General features: G+C 39.5%; 2 protein-coding genes across 2 annotated transcripts; both read right to left on the bottom strand.

The window, feature by feature from the left end:
* Nucleotides 1-275: 275 nt before the first annotated feature.
* On the bottom strand, nt 276-2,557 carry LOC146460175 (uncharacterized). The gene has a single exon (XM_085088290.1). The coding sequence runs from the start codon at nt 2,009-2,011 to the stop codon at nt 332-334; it is 1,680 nt and encodes a 559-aa protein (XP_084944416.1). The 5' UTR covers nt 2,012-2,557; the 3' UTR covers nt 276-331.
* Nucleotides 2,558-11,679: 9,122 nt separating this feature from the next.
* Nucleotides 11,680-16,591, bottom strand: LOC146460174 (uncharacterized). Its single transcript, XM_085088458.1, has one exon. It carries the CDS (start codon nt 15,550-15,552, stop codon nt 13,873-13,875), a length of 1,680 nt encoding a protein of 559 aa, XP_084944584.1. The 5' UTR covers nt 15,553-16,591; the 3' UTR covers nt 11,680-13,872.
* Nucleotides 16,592-17,827: the final 1,236 nt, after the last annotated feature.

Raw genomic sequence — 17,827 nt, 5'->3', positions numbered from 1 at the left:
TAAACCCTAATCTTACTTGATAACAGAAATTTTTTTGACAATTTACCCTTTAGATACTCAACTGTTACATATATTCCTCCTTTTAAATTGAAAAGGTCAAAATCTTTAAGTCTATATCAACTATCAACTCTCTTTTTCCTAATCGAATTAACAACATTCAGAGGCCCTACAGGGCAGTTCTCAATTAATGTACACAACCAATACAAGGAGTAAATACAACGCCAGAAAATGTAAAGGAGAAGGTTTGTAGTTAAGAAACTTTGGTGGCATTCCCGTTATTTTTGTTTTTTCGAACAAAATACGAAGCTCTAAACTCATAAGTGATACTGCTTTATGTCACGAGTACCTTGAATCCAACTTTGTCTTTGTAAATTACAGCAATGCGTCCATCCGTAGTTACCGTGATGCCTCGTACATAGAGTATGTCTTCTTCTTCATACTGAATGCTGCGGACGTACTCGCCTTCTTTGGTGTAAATCAATACTTCAAGGTGGTTCTCTTTTCCTCGCTCTACATTTATGCCAGCAATTACCACGTGTTCACTTGCTTGGTGGAAAGTAGTTTGAAGATAATCGAAGGACCTTTCCACTTTAAAATGGTGAAGACGTTTTCCCTTCTTACTGAAGACGTTAACACAGTAGGAGTCACGACCACCGGAGGCAACAATGACACCTCCATCGTTAGCAGCGGCGACACATGAAGAGACCTCCAATGCTCCTTTTCCAAACCGGCGAACGAACTGGCCATCATCAATCTTATAAACGTCAACCACATGGTGACCATCAGCCAGTGCCCCGCGAACGACAATCTTGTTGTTGTCGGTAACAGCCAACGACGACCATGTCCAGGACCATGACCTGAAATCTCCCTTAAGAGGAATCGTGCGATTAGGAGTCTTCATGTACACATAGGAGGAAGCTTCGTCAGTTCCAGCACCAGCCTTCTTCAGTGTGAGTAGAACATAGATGTCATTGTTCTTGTTAGTGGCTACATCATGGATACATACTGCCGTTGAAAGCGCGTCAGTTACGGGCGAGAAGGAATAGAGAAAACTGCCACTTCTGCTATACACCTTAACGTTGTGATCTTTATTATCGGCAATAATGAAATGTCCACGAGAGTTTGTCGCCATCCCCCAGGGTTCTTCCAGCTTGTTTTCTTCTTCGCCCTCTTGACCAAACGTCCACTGTAAACAGTAATGCGTCATGCCAAGCTTTCGGAGAATTTTCGCCACTCTTGCGTCAGTTAATGGATTTACTTTCGCATCTTTGCATCCGGTTTCAATGCATGGCCACGAATAGGGAATGCCTGATATCTCTTTGCTGCCAAACTCATAAACCATGAACGTGAGATCGTAAACGACGCGATTCAAACGACAAATAGACAAAACGATATCTCTGCGTTCGTCCTTGCTAAATCGACCAAGGAAGCTTTTCGACAGGGCAACGCTGAAGCAATTCTGAACCGCTGGTAGGGAATGCAATTTTTCGATGCACGATTGACACGTTGAAATTGCTGCCGATGGATTGTCGATCGACTCTAGTATAGTAGCCAGAATCCGATATCCCATAGCTTCAATGCGCTCAGGCATTTTTAATGCTTCGTCACTGAATGCTTCCGTTGCCTTTCTGCGGGCATCGTCGAACCTCTTCTTGGCATTGGTAAGCAGTGCATTCTCCGACTCATCCATGTCAGTGAAATCCATCTTTTTCATCATCAAAGCGAGAGAAAATGTTTTTGTTTCAACAGTTGGTGATGATGGAGTTTTTGTGCGAAGTGCGTCAAAAACCAAAATAAGACCTTCCTCGAGGAACTCAACCGCTGCCAGAAGATCCTTTCTTGCTAGCCCGTTTAACTTGGATTTGACATCATTGATCTCGCGCACGAGAATATCGCGCATTTTGTGATCTAAGACGTCGCCTTCATAGAGCTTCTCAGCCGCTGCATCCCGGCCTTTGCTAACGAGAAACCCAACAGTTGCTTTGAAGACACCTGCCACAAGATCAGACATAGTGGAAATTGCAAGAGGTGATGAATCGAACTGAAGGTCTAACCCTCAACAACTGCTCCAAACGTTAGAGTTAAATAAATGATCCTATATTGTTTTAAGTAATTGCTGTTTATGATGGATTAGGTGCAATCTGTCAAAACCAAACTCTTGAAGGCAATTGTTGTTGTTCACCCTATCAGCTGAAAACAGCGAGTCTAAGAAATTGTCATTGACGTTTACGACCGCAGAAAAAATGTTTTGTTATGCAGTGAGGCAGAAACTAATATTGCGAAAAATAAATGTATCTCATCGATCATTATGTAAACTTCGTGACCAAGTGATCAAAATCTCCTAATGTTCACTATTAGTCGGAGATTTATCACTTAAAGATCAAGCCAAATGTTGTGTTAAGTTCAACGAGAACCCTTTCTACCTGTTAACTTCGAAGTAACAGTTTACTCAAACAGCTGAGAAAGCAGCACAATTTGACTTGATTTTCGGCGGTTCTTTTTATCTAAACAGCAGCGGGGGCTATGTTAATATGAAGAAAAGGGACCATGACCTTTTACAACAGTACAATTGGTTCAATATTTAAGCTCGAAACAATTTCAGCTTAAAGAAGGAAAGAAAGAAAGAAAGAAAGAAAGAAAGAAAGAAAGAAAGAAAGAAAGAAAGAAAGAAAGAAAGAAAGAAAAGAGCGAGAAAGAAATGGCAGGATTTGGCGAAGGTTGCATATGTTAGGAAATCGAATGTGTCCGTTTGACTTACTAGGAGTCACAACGACGAAAATTTTTATTTCGTTTTTCGCCCATTTCGAGTTCCAATCCATTCAATGAGTTCGTAATTGCAAAAATAACTATAAATTAGCTTTATACAAGCTTACTGATCCTGGGAATAAGTGGCCGAAAACCGACGAAAACCCGTCCGCCATTACTCCGACGGCAAAGTGACGCCCGTGGAGATTCTAAAAGGCGGTTGCTTGAATGAGATCTTTCTGTGACGTCATACGCGCATCGAACATCTTGCGTTCCTTGAAAGAACTCAGAAAACCTCAGTAATCATAAGTCCTAAAGTAAGTGAATTGGTGAGATTATTTGTAAGATTCACCATCCAGTTCGGTGAAAAGCGATCTAAAAGGTCAAGTTTACCAAATATCTTGGATTATAATGTCTTTGCCGGTGGTATTGGAGTCGTATGACTGCGAAGAATTCGCTTCGAAGATACGCGAAGAGCTCATTCAAGCCTGGGATTTACATGTTAAGCCGAAGAAGAAACGAATTCACTCCAGCGTTTACACATCAACTGTACTGGAGGTAGACATATGGTTAATTAATATTCACAGTGTGTTTTCTTTTTGGGCTTAGTAGACAGAACATAATCGCTATTGGCAGAAGCACTTGAGCAACAAATTATTGAATAGGATGAATAACTCTAGACCAATACATGTTGGTGTTATGTTGGTGGCGTGTATGGTTTTGCAAGTATCAATCAAAAGCTGCATAAGGAGTCAAGAAAAAAAGAACTATTAACCTCGTTTTTTTCTACAGTTCAATAAAGCTTTGACAAAACTAAAATGATGTATAATTAACTTCAGCTGAAAAGTGGGTAGCTATAGCTGTAATCCTCAGAACTGCAATATTACTACTACAGGGCTATAATCTACCAGTGTTACTTGGTTAGACCCCTTCCTCATTCTACAACAACTTTCAAGCAGTAAATGAAGTAATCATGACAGGCCTAATATTTTAAAGCCACAGTCCAAGTAAAATTCAACAGTAAATTGTTGTAAAGCCTTCAAATGCAGCTGAAAAACTAAAAATTATTTAAAAAGTTTAGGAGGACAGCTAAAGAGGAAAACTTAATAGGCTTGCATCATATCTCACCCATATTTTTTTATTTCAATTATGTTTGTTCCTTGGTCAATGAGGATGTGTGAATCGGAGTGAAACAAGCAAACCAGCCTCTTGATCTCATTTAAACTGACACTATAATTGTAATCATTTTACATGTTGAGTGTAAAGAACCAGCATAACACTGTGCTGCAACAGCACTGTGTATTTTCCCACAAAATCACACAAGGTTCACAGACATAAAATTGAAATATTATAGTTATGAAAGAATGACCATCCTTTCCACAGATATATCTTTCATTCTGGGCGATTCTACCAGAAATAAGATCAGAATGTCTTTTTCTGTGGTGTTAAGAGCCAAAATACTTTAACCTAAATTTTCACACAAACCACAGTTTATTTTTGGATTATGAACTTCATTTTAATTTTTTCCTATCTTGTAGTTTTTATCTTACATGACCCCACAAGCATTTTCATGCTTTACTGGCTTGATCGTGTTGAAGTAAAGAATGTATTGTTGTTGTTGTTGTTTTATTCTGTCTAGCTCTTTCCTTCTGTCATAGCCCTGGCTTTCTTATGTTGGATGTTAATAACTGTGGGTTTTTACTTTGGCTTTCAGAAAATAACCAGAACCAAGAACAGGGCCGGTTTTTATTCTGCTTTTGCTTTAAACCATTTTTTATGCCAATAATACCACATATTGTATTTCATTTCATTTTATTATCATAATTATTTTTCTTGGGGGGGGGGGGAGGGGGCTTTTTTGTTTTGTTTTTGTTGTTGCTGTTATGACATAACTCTCAAATCTCCCTCACTATGAACAAGCCAATAAAATTGGCCATCAGTAAACAATTTCCATAATCCCTTCACTGTTTATATTATTGTGTTTGACCTGTGAGCTATATTGGCAGTTTCTGGGATCAAATGTAAAGGTACGCCTTTTGCTGTGGCACTCTCTGATAACCATTTTCAACAATGAGAATACCCAGAGCACAAGAATGCATGCCATAATCCCACTGGCCAAAAGCCTTCCCTGCATAAGTCAGAGGCCAGCCTAGCTGTCCTCTCTCACCATGCCTGCAGCATTGTGGTTCTTGTTGACATGTGTATGACAGCAACTTTTAAAAAACGACACACACAGTTTGCATGCATTACCAGACTACCTACTTGTCATATTGATATGATATCAATGCCTTATATTGCAAGAACTTGCTGGCAGTTCTCCTCCTCTCCTTTTCCATTTATAAATTGGCACATTATGTACAATGTAAACCTTAGTGTAAGATCCTGGCCCATTCTTCTGGACAACCTATCTTCTGTAACTGTGAAAAATGCCTTCATGCTTCCCCAAACTAACCTAATAAGACAGATCCCAATATTTTAAGGTCCAGGAAGTGTTGTTGGCAGATCTAAACTAAAAGCTGAGTGAGATTTACTATGGCATAATTTGCCATGGTGCTCTTAGGTGACCTTGTTGGTATCTTTGTACTGTCTCTGGTGATATACCAAAACCGTACAATACTTTTGTTAGAATTTATTATGTTGTACAAAAAATGCTATAAAATTTGACTGTCCATATAACAGACTTCGCCAAGAAAACAAAAGAAGGCACACATACAAAATTAACAATTCAAACACAAAGATGAAATTAACCAAGCACTGGTAGTTTTCCACACACTTTGGAATAGAGTGTTGGGCAAAATACTGTCTCATAATTTTGTCAGTTTGATTGATTTGTTCTCTTTAGTACAAACTAATAGGGCGTAAATTGTGTATATTATCTTGACTAGTCCCAGAAGATAACTTTCATGCATAATATTCACTGCAAGTCTGCCCAAAGGTGCAGTCAAAGCACATGTACAAGTGATGTTTAAAAACGTTCTTAGTAATAGTATTATTATTAGTTAATAACGCAGACCAAATAGGATTGTCACAAGACCTTTTTGACTCGATCACAGTAATCAGTGAAGGTTACATCAGAGAATTGTGCACTCTATGCACTTTTATTTTACCAAAGCATGACACTTATAGGAGGTAGACGCAATGAACTCTAGACAAACAAAGCATCGCATCACAATGAACTATGAACAAAACATGCACACCACCACTCTGCGCCACTTGCTTTCATTGCACACATTCACGGAAACACTTCATTTCCGATCAGTTATCTTGGCTTAATTGCTTCACTTAGTCCATCGAAAAGTAAGCCTCAAGGCAGTAGCATTGTATGGCAGTTCTTGCGTTTGAGTTTCCCTCGAAGTCGTCAAGAGGATATGTCTTTAGTACTTCGGTGTGATGTACAACAAGACGATTTGTCTGAAGAAATCAACCTCTTTTGAGCATATTTCAGAACCATAAATGTTCAAACAACCACCATGAGATTTCTTTTGGGTGCCCACAATACGTGTGCGTTGTAAAGACGGCCCTTGAGCCACTTATATAAAAAGAAGTGGCTTTTTTCAGCGAGATCGAACACTCGAAAGCGGGCCATGTTGTTGTGCGCGTATGACGTCATATTCCTGTCGGTGCAACTAGATCCAGTTCTCTTTGTGGTTCACGGCTATTTGTCGTTCGAGTAATGGCGACATAGTGAAGCTGAACTTCGCGTTTAAAATAACTGGTCTTCCCGTTGGAATTTCGATGTTAAATTTGGCGTGGAAAGTATTTATTACTTCTACTTTCCAAAGCTAAAGAAAAAAAAAAAGATGCAAAATTTTGATCGTAGTGGCACTTTAAGTTTTAGGTTGAACACCGGAGGCGTAAAAATTCGAATGTCACTTACTTCTTCCCGATCCAGCACCACAAACTCAGTCAAAATCGGGTAGTATTTCACCATCACATGCATGGAAGACATGGCTATTATTTTAATGTACAAGACTCACGTAATTAGCTTAACTTGTCTCATATATGCTTTGAAAATTGAAAGTTTCCATAATCAGTACATAGTAAGCCGTCATAAAATGGAGCACTCATCTTGCCCACGATTTAAAATTCCTTTCATTCAGTTTGAATCCTCTTGCCATTTGTGAGCATAAAATAAAGCGCCATGAAATTCAGTAATTTTGACTTGCTTGGAACAGAGGGCGAAAAGGACATTTGCCTTCTTTGTATGTCTTATACTAGGGTCTGTCGGATTATGCCACCATAATTTTCAGCATAATACTATATCTGGAGCATCAGGCATAATGCTGGCATAATACTAATGTATTTTGCAGCATAATGCTGTTGTTTCTGAAAACTGTGAAAAGTGTATGCAAATTTTGCCACCAACTCCAGCTATATAATGCACAAAGTTGATAAAATCGGGAATGTTTTAAGAACTGGATACCTTAGACTCATACCCAGTGCATTTTGGTATAATCGAAGGCCTGGTTACCTCTTTATGCCAGGCTTCCAAGCTTGTGTAGTGTTCATGGATTTTCATCATGGCAGAATCAGATAATTCAGTCAGACTAGGAATGTTTAATAATAGGTACGGTCCTATGGGGTGTGGGGTGGAAGTGTCATTTTAGTCCGGCATAATTTGAGCATTATACCTCCAGCCGAGCATAATTTTGAGCATAACACCCTGCTTTCAGGGGTGACGCCCGAAAGCATAATACTCTATTTTACTAGCATAATCCGACAGACCCTTTCTTATACGACCCAACGAAATGAAGTCCCGGGTGGCAAGAATGCTCAAACCAGAAGTAGGGAAACTTCAGCAAAAAGCCACTTATTTCCTGATACATACTATTGGATTGTAAAGACGACTGGTCTCTTAAGTAAAGGAAAACTCGTTAGCCCTTTTTTTCTCTCATTACAAGCTATAGACACTGAGTTCTTTCCCAATAACTTATACAGTGTCAATTTTAGTTTGAAATAAGGGAGCTAAGCAAAACTGCTGCAATGTTTGTTACACAAATAAAGAAAATTATAGGCTTGGAACATTAATTACTTAAGTTGGGTCACTCTTTCCACGGTTTTTGTTCTTGAATAAAATTTAAATTTGGTTACTCTTTCCTTTTTGTTTATTTTCAGATTCGTATATTTTTAAGGAATATGGTTCTGTATTTTCAGCTTCAGTAATTTCATAGACGTCTTGAAATAAACAGAATAGAGCATATAAATATTTTGGCTTGTTCCAACGAGTCTCCCTGTATTAAACTAAGGCCTGGGGCAAACGTCGAATCTTAGTCGAATTTAATTCGTCGAACCTATTAATTTTGAAATAAGCGCATGAATGGTGTGACGTTTGCCGCAATTGAGTTCGACTCAAATTAATTGGTTCGACTCCATCATAAGTTCGACTTGCCAAGTCGGATATTGCGACAGTGGTTCGGCGTTACAGCAAACGCCGTTCTAAATACGCGCTGAACTCAATTCATAAATCATGCAAATTGCAAAATAATTGATTCAAATGTGATGGACTGCACAAACATCACAAAAAAACCTACTCCCCCATCTGCCAAACACCATTTCCCCTCCTGACGAGCATGCGCTGTACAAAGACAATATTTCACGACCAGGAATGGCGAGTTATCAAAAGTCATTGCTGACATCGGACAGCGTGATGGAAATGTGTTTTTCGTATTTCATGAAAACTTAAAATATAAATGATTGAAATGCGAATTGCCTATTTGCAATAAATGCTCAGTGTTTGAGTCTTCTCTATCTATTTTTCGCAATTAATTGCCAAAGAAAGGCCCGACTGTATTTCGGCATTTCGCTAGCAAGTCAAGCAATCACTAGCCGCGCATCGAGTGAATAGCACGGGGACACGTGCTTATTCCCATGTTTAATGAAGGGCAACTTGTGAATTAGGGTCTACGCAGGTTCAACGTTTGCTACCACGCTGGAATTAAGTCGACTCTTTGTCGAACCTATTTTTAATAAATTCCACGCGACTTAGATTCGACGTTTGCCCTAGGCCTAAGTTGTATCCGGACTAGCAATCGGAAGGTCATAGTTTCGGCTCCTTTTTGGAGAACCCGGATTATTTGCTTTTTTCGGGATGCCTTTGTTAATGACTGATGAGGTGCCATTGCTAAATTTACAATCTTAACCGAACTGACGATATATTGGCGAAGCTAATAAAAAAAATAATAATAAAACAAAATATAAAAAAAAAATGGACGTCCAAGTAAAAGTTGTAGACTGAACTTTATCGGTCTCAGTCGGAGAGAGCTTAAATTGCTGGAAAGTGTCTTTTTTTATCAAGGCAGCTCCAAACAAAAAAACGAGCTATTTCGAAATCACAGAGAGCCCCATCCCATCGCTTGGAATCTATGACACGAGAAAGCGCTTCATCAAATTACACTCCAGAGGGCTGCTGGGGACATCATGGTGAATAAGTGAACATTTCCCAAAGACACCAAGAAAGGGAAACTGGGTATAGTGAAGTTTAATAAGTATAGTGACAAGAATGTATAATCATACTTTAAACTCAGTACTTTCACCTTTTACCTTTCACCTGTCACCTTCGCTGTGCTTCGACAACTCTCTTGGCTTCGATTGTTCTTCAAAAGGCTTTACTGAAAAGCTGATGTCGTCTATGTTTCGCTTTCTGGCAACTATTTAGGTCAGTGTATTTTTAAACATGCCTCAACGTAGCTTTTGCCTGTAGACACCTTATGTTGACCATTTCGTGGTATGAATTTATGAACGTGAGCCCGGCGAACCTTGCTTTATCGAACAGCACTGGAGATGATCTTCGATGTAAGACGCAGGAAAACTCGCTGGTTTCAATGTGCGATTCCTGGAGATAGTGTAAGATCACTGAACGGTTATAAGGCCAAAAAGCTTTCAATCAAACTGAATAAGGGCCTTCTTCTCGTGAGTTTATTCGCCTACCTGGATTTATTGTTTAGGCCCTGAAACACAATGCACGGCGAAATGTTCATCGCGCACATCTTTCATCTGATGCACAATCACGTCACGTGGAAAAAAGGTCCCACAATATTTTCGATGAAGGGCTATGGCTGTTAAATGTTACATGTCATAAGTTAACTACTGGGTTTTGAGGGGACTTCAAGAGCGTTTTTGGCTTAATACGTGAGGCAAACATAAAGTTACGTAATAAGCTCGAATAATTTCGGTTATGCTTACCATTTGCTTATTGCATAATAACTTAATATCTCCAGGCCAAACAGCTTAGAACCCGATAAAGTTTATTTTAACAAAAGGCCAATGACCCTAACAACATAACTGATTCCAAATAGTTCTATGCAAGGAATTAGTATCCAATGGCCAGATCGAATTCGATAACAATAGCTGAGATTCTAATCCGTCATATGAACACTAACGAACATGATCAAAGTCTTTCGCATGGCCCGCTATTGAGCCAAACTGTAAAGTTATGCGTCCATCGAACCTAACAATAACTGAGATTCTAATCCGTCATATGAACACTAACGAACATTATCAAAGTCTTTCGCTTGGCCCGCTATTGAGCCAAACTGTAAAGTTATGCGTCCATCGAACCTTTCTACCTGTATTTTTGTACCTCAGAATTTAATATAAGTTGATGGTGTACCGTGGTAAGTAATCGAAACCTTAACCTTTTTTAAGAAGAAAACAATACATTTTTTTACCCGGTTCCCCACTGAAGTAGTTGATTCTGCCGAATTTACAAATGTACTTTAGAGTAAAGCGTTGCTGGAGCTCTAACAAGAAAAATCAGCTCAGTTTCAATCAGTACAAGAGATCAGCATACCGCTGTTTGGTTTTGTCCATGCAGCAAACTTGATAAGGTGATTTGACCACCGAAAAGAGTTTCGAGTGTTGACGTGTCGAGCCTTAGCCCTTCGTCAGAACGAATCTGGACTCGCTGAAACAAAGGGCTAACCGTTGAAACGCTAGCAGTCGAACCTCTTACGATGGCCAAATTACATTATCAACTCTGTAGTACTATAACCAGAACAGGAGCGGCTCGCTCTCTAGATTTCCTAGTAGATGCACTTAGCTTAGCCCTTGGCAGTAGATCAGTATAACGTATTGTAGCACCTGTTAATTCGCTCTCGGTTAAGAAGTAATGACATTAACACAACTGGAAAGCGTCAGTCAGTGTGGGCAAGATGGGGGGAGGGAGGAGTGGGGGGAGAGGAGGACCAGGAGAATAATGATTTAAGACTGGAAAATCAACATCCGTCAAAGAACAACCAACGTGGATGAAACGTAACCGCCAGCCTGGGGTATAAAAAGTACGAATGAAATACATCATGGACGCAGTTTTTATTCACATTCTCAAACTCTAGAAGGTTGTAGTAACAACCGAAACGTCCACCTTTATATTTTAAAGTCGCTGTCAACATTTGATACAAATTTTCAATTAATTCCATTCTTAGATATTCTTTACGAGAGATCGCTGAGAAATAGGGTGTAATGATTAAATTCGGTTCAGAAGTCTTGTGGCTTTTCTCTGGCGAGACTAAGGTCATTGATACATACATTAGATCCTTGTTCAGCGTATGTTGCAAATTATTCTCTACAATGACTGTCCAAATTTTGTGACCTTCATTGGCTTATCTTTGTTATCGATTATAGCACAGCTGCAGATATAAATGAGGATAGCTGACGCCACGGGCGAGAGCTTTGATAAGCTTTTCAGTCAATAATAACTACTGCGTACTTGTTTGTGGTAAGAACTCTCCTCAAAACCAATATTCTTGAATGAGGAAACAAAACCAACAATGGCTAGTAGTGGCCGTTCAAATATCGTGCAATATCACCTTTCGAACATTACGTTGAATTAACTTCAAACTGGGATATATCACGTGAGTGGAGAGTTAACATTGCATAGTTTTGAGACTAGCCAGAAATCGACATGCAGCCCAAGTAAAACGGCAAACTCTACCTGTCTTTCATTGAAGAGCAATTTATTCCTCCATCTAAACATAATGGGTTAAATTGTTCAACACTCTAAGGAGTCAGCCTATATACATGGTGCTTCCCTAAAAAACAAGTTCGTTAATGATATAGGACTTAATGACAACTCTAGATCTACTCATACCACTAGAATCAACATTACTCTAAAGCATAATGAAATAGGTAATACGACGACTGTAGCATCAGCAACCACAGGGTCACCTAAGTCCGTCACAGAAAGCACAAGTCAGTAAAAAGGCTAATTATTCCTCCAGAGTTAACTCTACTTAATTTGGGCATATTTTGGCTTTCTGACCCTGGAGGAGGAGAGGGGGTGGGGGGAGGTTGTGGGAAGTGCCCCCACTTCATAACTTCAAGAGCATTAAGGGTATCGCAATGTCCTTGAGAATTATGTCCACTTATTTCTACCGCATGGCCAGTATCTTGTAATTTTCGATTTCTCTAAAAACTTAGAAGATCATCCAAAATGAATCAAGCGAAATCAGTTAAGAAACTCTAAGATGGTATGCACTTGTCAAAGATAAGACGATTAAATTGAAGTTTCTGGTAAAGGAAGTAAAAAAAAAAAAAAAAAAAAAAAAAAAAAAACAAGAAAAGCTCAATTTTGAAAAAAAGATGGCTGTCAAAATCTTTTTTGCCTAACGAAAGATTAACTACCATGAACTATAAACAATCGTATCAAATTGTTGTCAAATAAAGTTTAGGAAAAGTCCCAACGTGTAGTTGTACTTTATTCCCGACCTAACCCTCCCCAGACTATATGGGGTTAACATTGCTTATAGAGTCTAATTCTTCATCAGAAAATTAGCCACACAATTTGCCTTCGTAATGACACACGCACACAATAACATTCAATACTAGCCATTTTACTTTTCGCTCAACTAATTTTCGTTATGCGCGTCAGAGTCATCAAACAGAACTTAAGCTATATTCATACCCTCAACAGGAGGGTTATACCCACAAATTACGTAAGTCATGCAGTCTTCAGTCACGCGGAGTGTACCCAATTCCCTCTGGTCACTGGGGTCATTGTCAACGTTTCGACTGACACGCTACAATGTTAATTTCACGCACGTAACGCAGGGCGGTTTTCAATTTAGTGTCGTAAAGCAAGCAAGCACCAGGCTTGTTCAGTCGTAAAGCACTAGTCTGGCGAATCACAAGAGATAGATTGACGCGAAAGGAACAATGAACCTACTGGATTTCGTGGCAACCGTCCTCAATTTCGGGAAAATGTGCGCGAGCAAGGCACAATTGGTTTCGATATTGCGGTCTATTGGTTGAGAGGGTAGCGCGAGATTTGCTAACCAATCACAGTCAGCGCCGAAAAAAACTGAAGCTTTCGCTAATTACTTTCGACAATCAATGTAAAACCACTCCGTTTGCCAAATTAGTAAAACGTAAGGTGAGTCCACCATCGGCGCAACGATCAGTTCTAATGAATAAAAAACACGTTGCAAGCTACCGCTGATAGCGCACTCCGTCTGTAAAAAGTTATTCGAAAATAGCAACACGTAGTCAAACTATCCGGAAAATTTGTTATGTTCAACTGATCGCATGCTAATTGTTAATCAAAGCAGCTCGGCTAATGACCTCGATATCACGCATCTCGTATACAATTAGATGCATCAGGGTAACTGTTTATGTCAGACAAGTCTGAAGAAGAATGCGAAATTGATACCTTATGTTGCAAAATACTACTAACTAATCAGTCACCAGTAGAAAATAGAGGTGATACGATCCGCTATCTTCCACTGATGATTAAATTCAAATTGACGACTTAGTGTCTATCATTTCTATGCCACCTCGCGATATCGGGTGGTTTTTATGTGTATAACATGAGAGTTCTAAACCCTAATCTTACTTCATAAAAGAATGATAAAACTTTTCAAGTCCCAACTCTTAGATATATTCCCTCTTTTAAACTAAAGCCCTCAAAATCTTTTAGTGTATGTCAGACAGCCAGTAAAACATTTATTTTCTAACCGAATTACCAAAATCACGGTCCTTCAAGGCAGTACTCAATACTTATAAATTTAATACAAGGAGTAAGTACAAAGCCAGGAAATGTGTGTGAGGGGTAGTAGTTAAGGAACATTGGTTGCATGCCCTTAAATTTTCTAAGAAAAAAACTGACTCAACTCTAAACCAATGAGTATTACTGCTTTATGTCACGAGTACCTTGAATCCAACTTTGTCTTTATAAATTACAGCAATGCGTCCATCGCTGGTTACCGTGATGCCTCGTACATAAATTATGTCTTCTTCTTCATACTGAATGCTGCGGACGTACTCGCCTTCTATGGTGTAAATCAAGACTTCAAGGTGGTTCTCTTTTCCTCGCTCTACATTTATGCCAGCAACTACCACGTGTTCACTTGCTTGGTGGAAAGTAGTTTGAAGATAATCGAAGGACCTTTCCACTTTAAAATGGTGAAGAAGTTTTCCTTTCTTGCTGAACGCGTTAACCCAATAGGCGTCATGACCACCGGAGGCAACAATGACACCTCCATCGTTGGCAGCGGCGACACATGAAGAGACCTCCAATGCTCCTTTTCCAAAACGGCGAACGAACTGGCCATCATCAATCTTATAAACGTCAACCACATGGTGACCATCAGCCAGCGCCCCGCGAACGACAATCTTGTTGTTGTCGGTAACAGCCAACGACGACCATGTCCAGGACCACGACCTGAAATCTTCCTTGAGAGGAATTGTGCGATTCGGAGTCTTCATGTACACAAAGGAGGAGGTTTCGTCAGTTCCAGCACCAGGCTTGTTCAGTGTGAGCAGAACATAGATGTCATTGTTCTTGTTAGTGGCTACATCATGGATACAAACTGACGTTGAAAGCGCGTCAGTTACGGGCGAGAAGGAATAGAGAAAACTGCCACTTCTGCTATACACCTTAACATTGTGATCTTTATTATCGGCTATAATGAAATGTCCGCGAGAGTTTGTCGCCATTCCCCAGGGTTCTTCCAGCTTGTGTTCCAGTTCTCCCTCTTGGCCAAATGTCCACTGTAAACAGTAATGCTTCATGCCAAGCTTTTGTAGAATTTTCGCCACTCTTGCGTCAGTTAATGGATTTACTTTTGCATCTTTGCATCCGGTTTCAATGCATGGCCACGAATAGGGAATGCCTGATATCTCTTTGCTGCCAAACCCATAAACCATGAACGTGAGATCGTAAACAACGCGATTCAAACGACAAATAGACAAAACGATATCTCTGCGTTCGTCCTTGCTAAATCGACCAAGGAAGCTTTTCGACAGGGCAACGCTGAAACAATTCTGAACCGCTGGTAGGGAATGCAATTTTTCGATGTACGATTTGCACGATGAAATTGCCGCCGATGGATTGTCGATTGACTCTAGTATAGTGGCCAGAATCCGATATCCCATAGCTTCGATACGGTCAGATGGTTTTAAGGCTTCGTCGCTGAATGCTTCCGTTGCTTTCCTGCGGGCATCGTCGAACCTCTTCTTGGCATTGGTAAGCAGTGCTTTCGCTGACTCGTCCAAGTCACTTACTTCCAACTTTTTCATCGTCAAAGCGAGAGAAAATGTCTGTGTTTCAGCATTGGGTGATGATGGGTATTTTGAGTGAAGGGCGTCAAAAACCAAAACAAGGCCTTCCTCGAGAAACTCAATCGCCGCCAGAAGATCCTTTCTTGCTAGCCCGTTTAACTTGGATTTGACATCATTGATCTCACGCACGATCATATCACGAATTTTGTGATCTAAGATGTCGCCTTCATGGAGCTTCTCAGCCGCTACATCCCGGCCTTTGCTTACGAGAAACCCGACAGTTGCTTTAAAAACGCCTGCCACAAGTTCAGACATAGTAGAAAGTGTTAAAGGCGACGAATCAACTCAAGGTTTATACCTTCAGCAATGTTTGCATGATATGATAGATTAAGCGCAATCTAACCAAAGGTTGGAATGGCAATTATTGTCTTTCCTATTCTCGGTTTTCACGTGACGTCACCAAATTCTAGAATTCAAAACTGGGAGGCCTACAAAATTTTTACCTTCATTCAAGGAAAGATTACCTAAAAATATGTCTGTTCACAATTTCTTAGCTCGATGTCGTGCTTCCTTTTGAAAATAGGACAGTTTCAATTTCCGAGTTTCCATCGTGCGTGACATAAGGAGGACGGCCGTGACAGAGCTTTACCGTATCTTAAAAATGACTCCTCGGGTGATTTTCAGCATTCTAAACAATTTAAGTTTGAGGAGAAATATTAATCTAAACATTCGAAAATTCACAAGGGCAAACAAACCTCTTTTCTGGCAAAAGTGAACTCCAGATGTTTTTTCGTATTTCCGGCCACCATGTTTGTGCCCCTCAGAGGGACACAAACATGGCGTCTCCATACTAAGCTCTATAAATTTATGTGAAACATTTTGTCAAATAACTCGAGTACGGAATGCTGCACAGTCCTGACACTTGGACAGATGCCTTATTTATTTATCCTCTATACCATGTCAATTTCTTGACTTCATTCATGGAGTGCTTTCGATTTTTTTTTTCAATGGCGTGACAGTGAAAACCGAGAATTGATCAGCTTAAAATCTAAGAAATTATCTTTAACCTTCACGACCACAGAAAAAACGTTTTTTTTTTTTTACGCAATGAGACAGAAACTAATACTGTAAAGGAATTTCAGGAATTTCCGTATGTTCAGTATTAGTCGTAGATGGTTTACTTAACGATCATGCCACATGCTGTTTCAACGAGAACTCTTTCTATCTGTTACTTTTGTAGTAACAGCCCACTCAAAGAGCTTACCAATTAGCACCATGTGACTACCTTTTTGGACATTTTTATCTAAACGACCACGAACTATGTGACGACTACGGTCAAGAGCTTTGAAAAAAAGTATCAGGACCTTTCAAAGCAATTCAATAGGGTCAATGTTTAAGTTCAATATAATTTTAGTTTTGATGAGAAAAAAAATGAAAAAAGAAAATTAGAAAAGGAAGACAAAAAAAAAGAAAGGACAAGTAAAGGCAATTATATCGAGTTCCTCGATAACATTGAACTCGAACCAGTCTCGAGTATTGTCAATTAATCTTTTGGCCAGCTTCCTGTTTTCAGCACAGAGTTGAGATGACCTTGAAGCTGTTGATACCTCAGTTTTATTTTCCACTCGGCGGAGCTGGATACCGCGTTTCCAAGGACATAAATTTCACGGTAGTTATATCCATCAATTCCATCGCTCTAAATAACGTAACCATAACAACGATGAAGAAGACATATTGGTCTCTCACGACATAACATCTCTTTCCATCAATGCGCCTTTAGATGAGACTATCAACATCTTGGTCAACAAGATGCCCCTAATGGCATTTCCGCGATGTTCTTAAAGTGGCCTCATTTATTCCATTGAAGGCTTCGCAGATTTTTAAAACTATCCTAATTAACGGAATAGTTTGAGTCACAAAGATAGCGTGATGTTGTCTCCGTATTCCCTTGTGTTACGTTACTTACCGTTACACCGGAAATTGCATTTCAAATAACGTAATGACCACGCCCATGGCCTGACTCACGTTTTTTATTCTGGTTATGTAATTTCAATAAAAGTGTAAGATTACAAATTGATCTAGTTTCACAAAAAAAAGCAGAAAAACAGGCACGATAAATATCGTATACAACAGAGGCTTTCAATGCAAGCTTTTTAGTATTTATAGATTTCAACGTATATAGATGTTTTTTTACTTCATAATGACGTTGAGTTAGCGTGGAAAGTCGTCGTTTCTTAGCCATTTTTAAGCTTAAAAATGATTTTAAGTAATGTTTTTATTGTCAAATGTACTTCCAAATCACTTCCTCTAAATCCGTATAACAACGATTACCGAGATAAACTAGGTCTCTTTAGGATAGCGCCAGTCAACTAATACTTGTTGGTTTTACCCAAAGAGTACATTGTTCAAGCACATCACCGCCGCCCCGCTGACCGGAAATCCGAGACAGCATGGCCTTCGAGCAGGCGCAGTGACGCGAAGTACAGTCAGATTACAAACGCAAAATCAAAGCCATAATAATAATAATAATAATAATAATAATAACTTTATTAACGTGTCAGGAAATGTAGCTGAGGGGAGAAGTCCCCTC

The sequence above is a fragment of the Pavona decussata genome, unplaced genomic scaffold (assembly GCF_977016875.1).
Source record: "Pavona decussata unplaced genomic scaffold, jaPavDecu1.1 SCAFFOLD_214, whole genome shotgun sequence".
Lineage (NCBI taxonomy): Eukaryota > Metazoa > Cnidaria > Anthozoa > Scleractinia > Agariciidae > Pavona > Pavona decussata.
Note: the sequence above shows the minus strand (reverse complement) of the source record. Positions and strands in the feature narration are given on the sequence as shown.

What these genes read in the sequence shown, in the direction of transcription:
- LOC146460174 (XM_085088458.1), bottom strand. Translation starts at nt 15,552, where the DNA reads ATGTCTGAACTTGTGGCAGGCGTTTTTAAAGCAACTGTCGGGTTTCTC.
- LOC146460175 (XM_085088290.1), bottom strand. Translation starts at nt 2,011, where the DNA reads ATGTCTGATCTTGTGGCAGGTGTCTTCAAAGCAACTGTTGGGTTTCTC.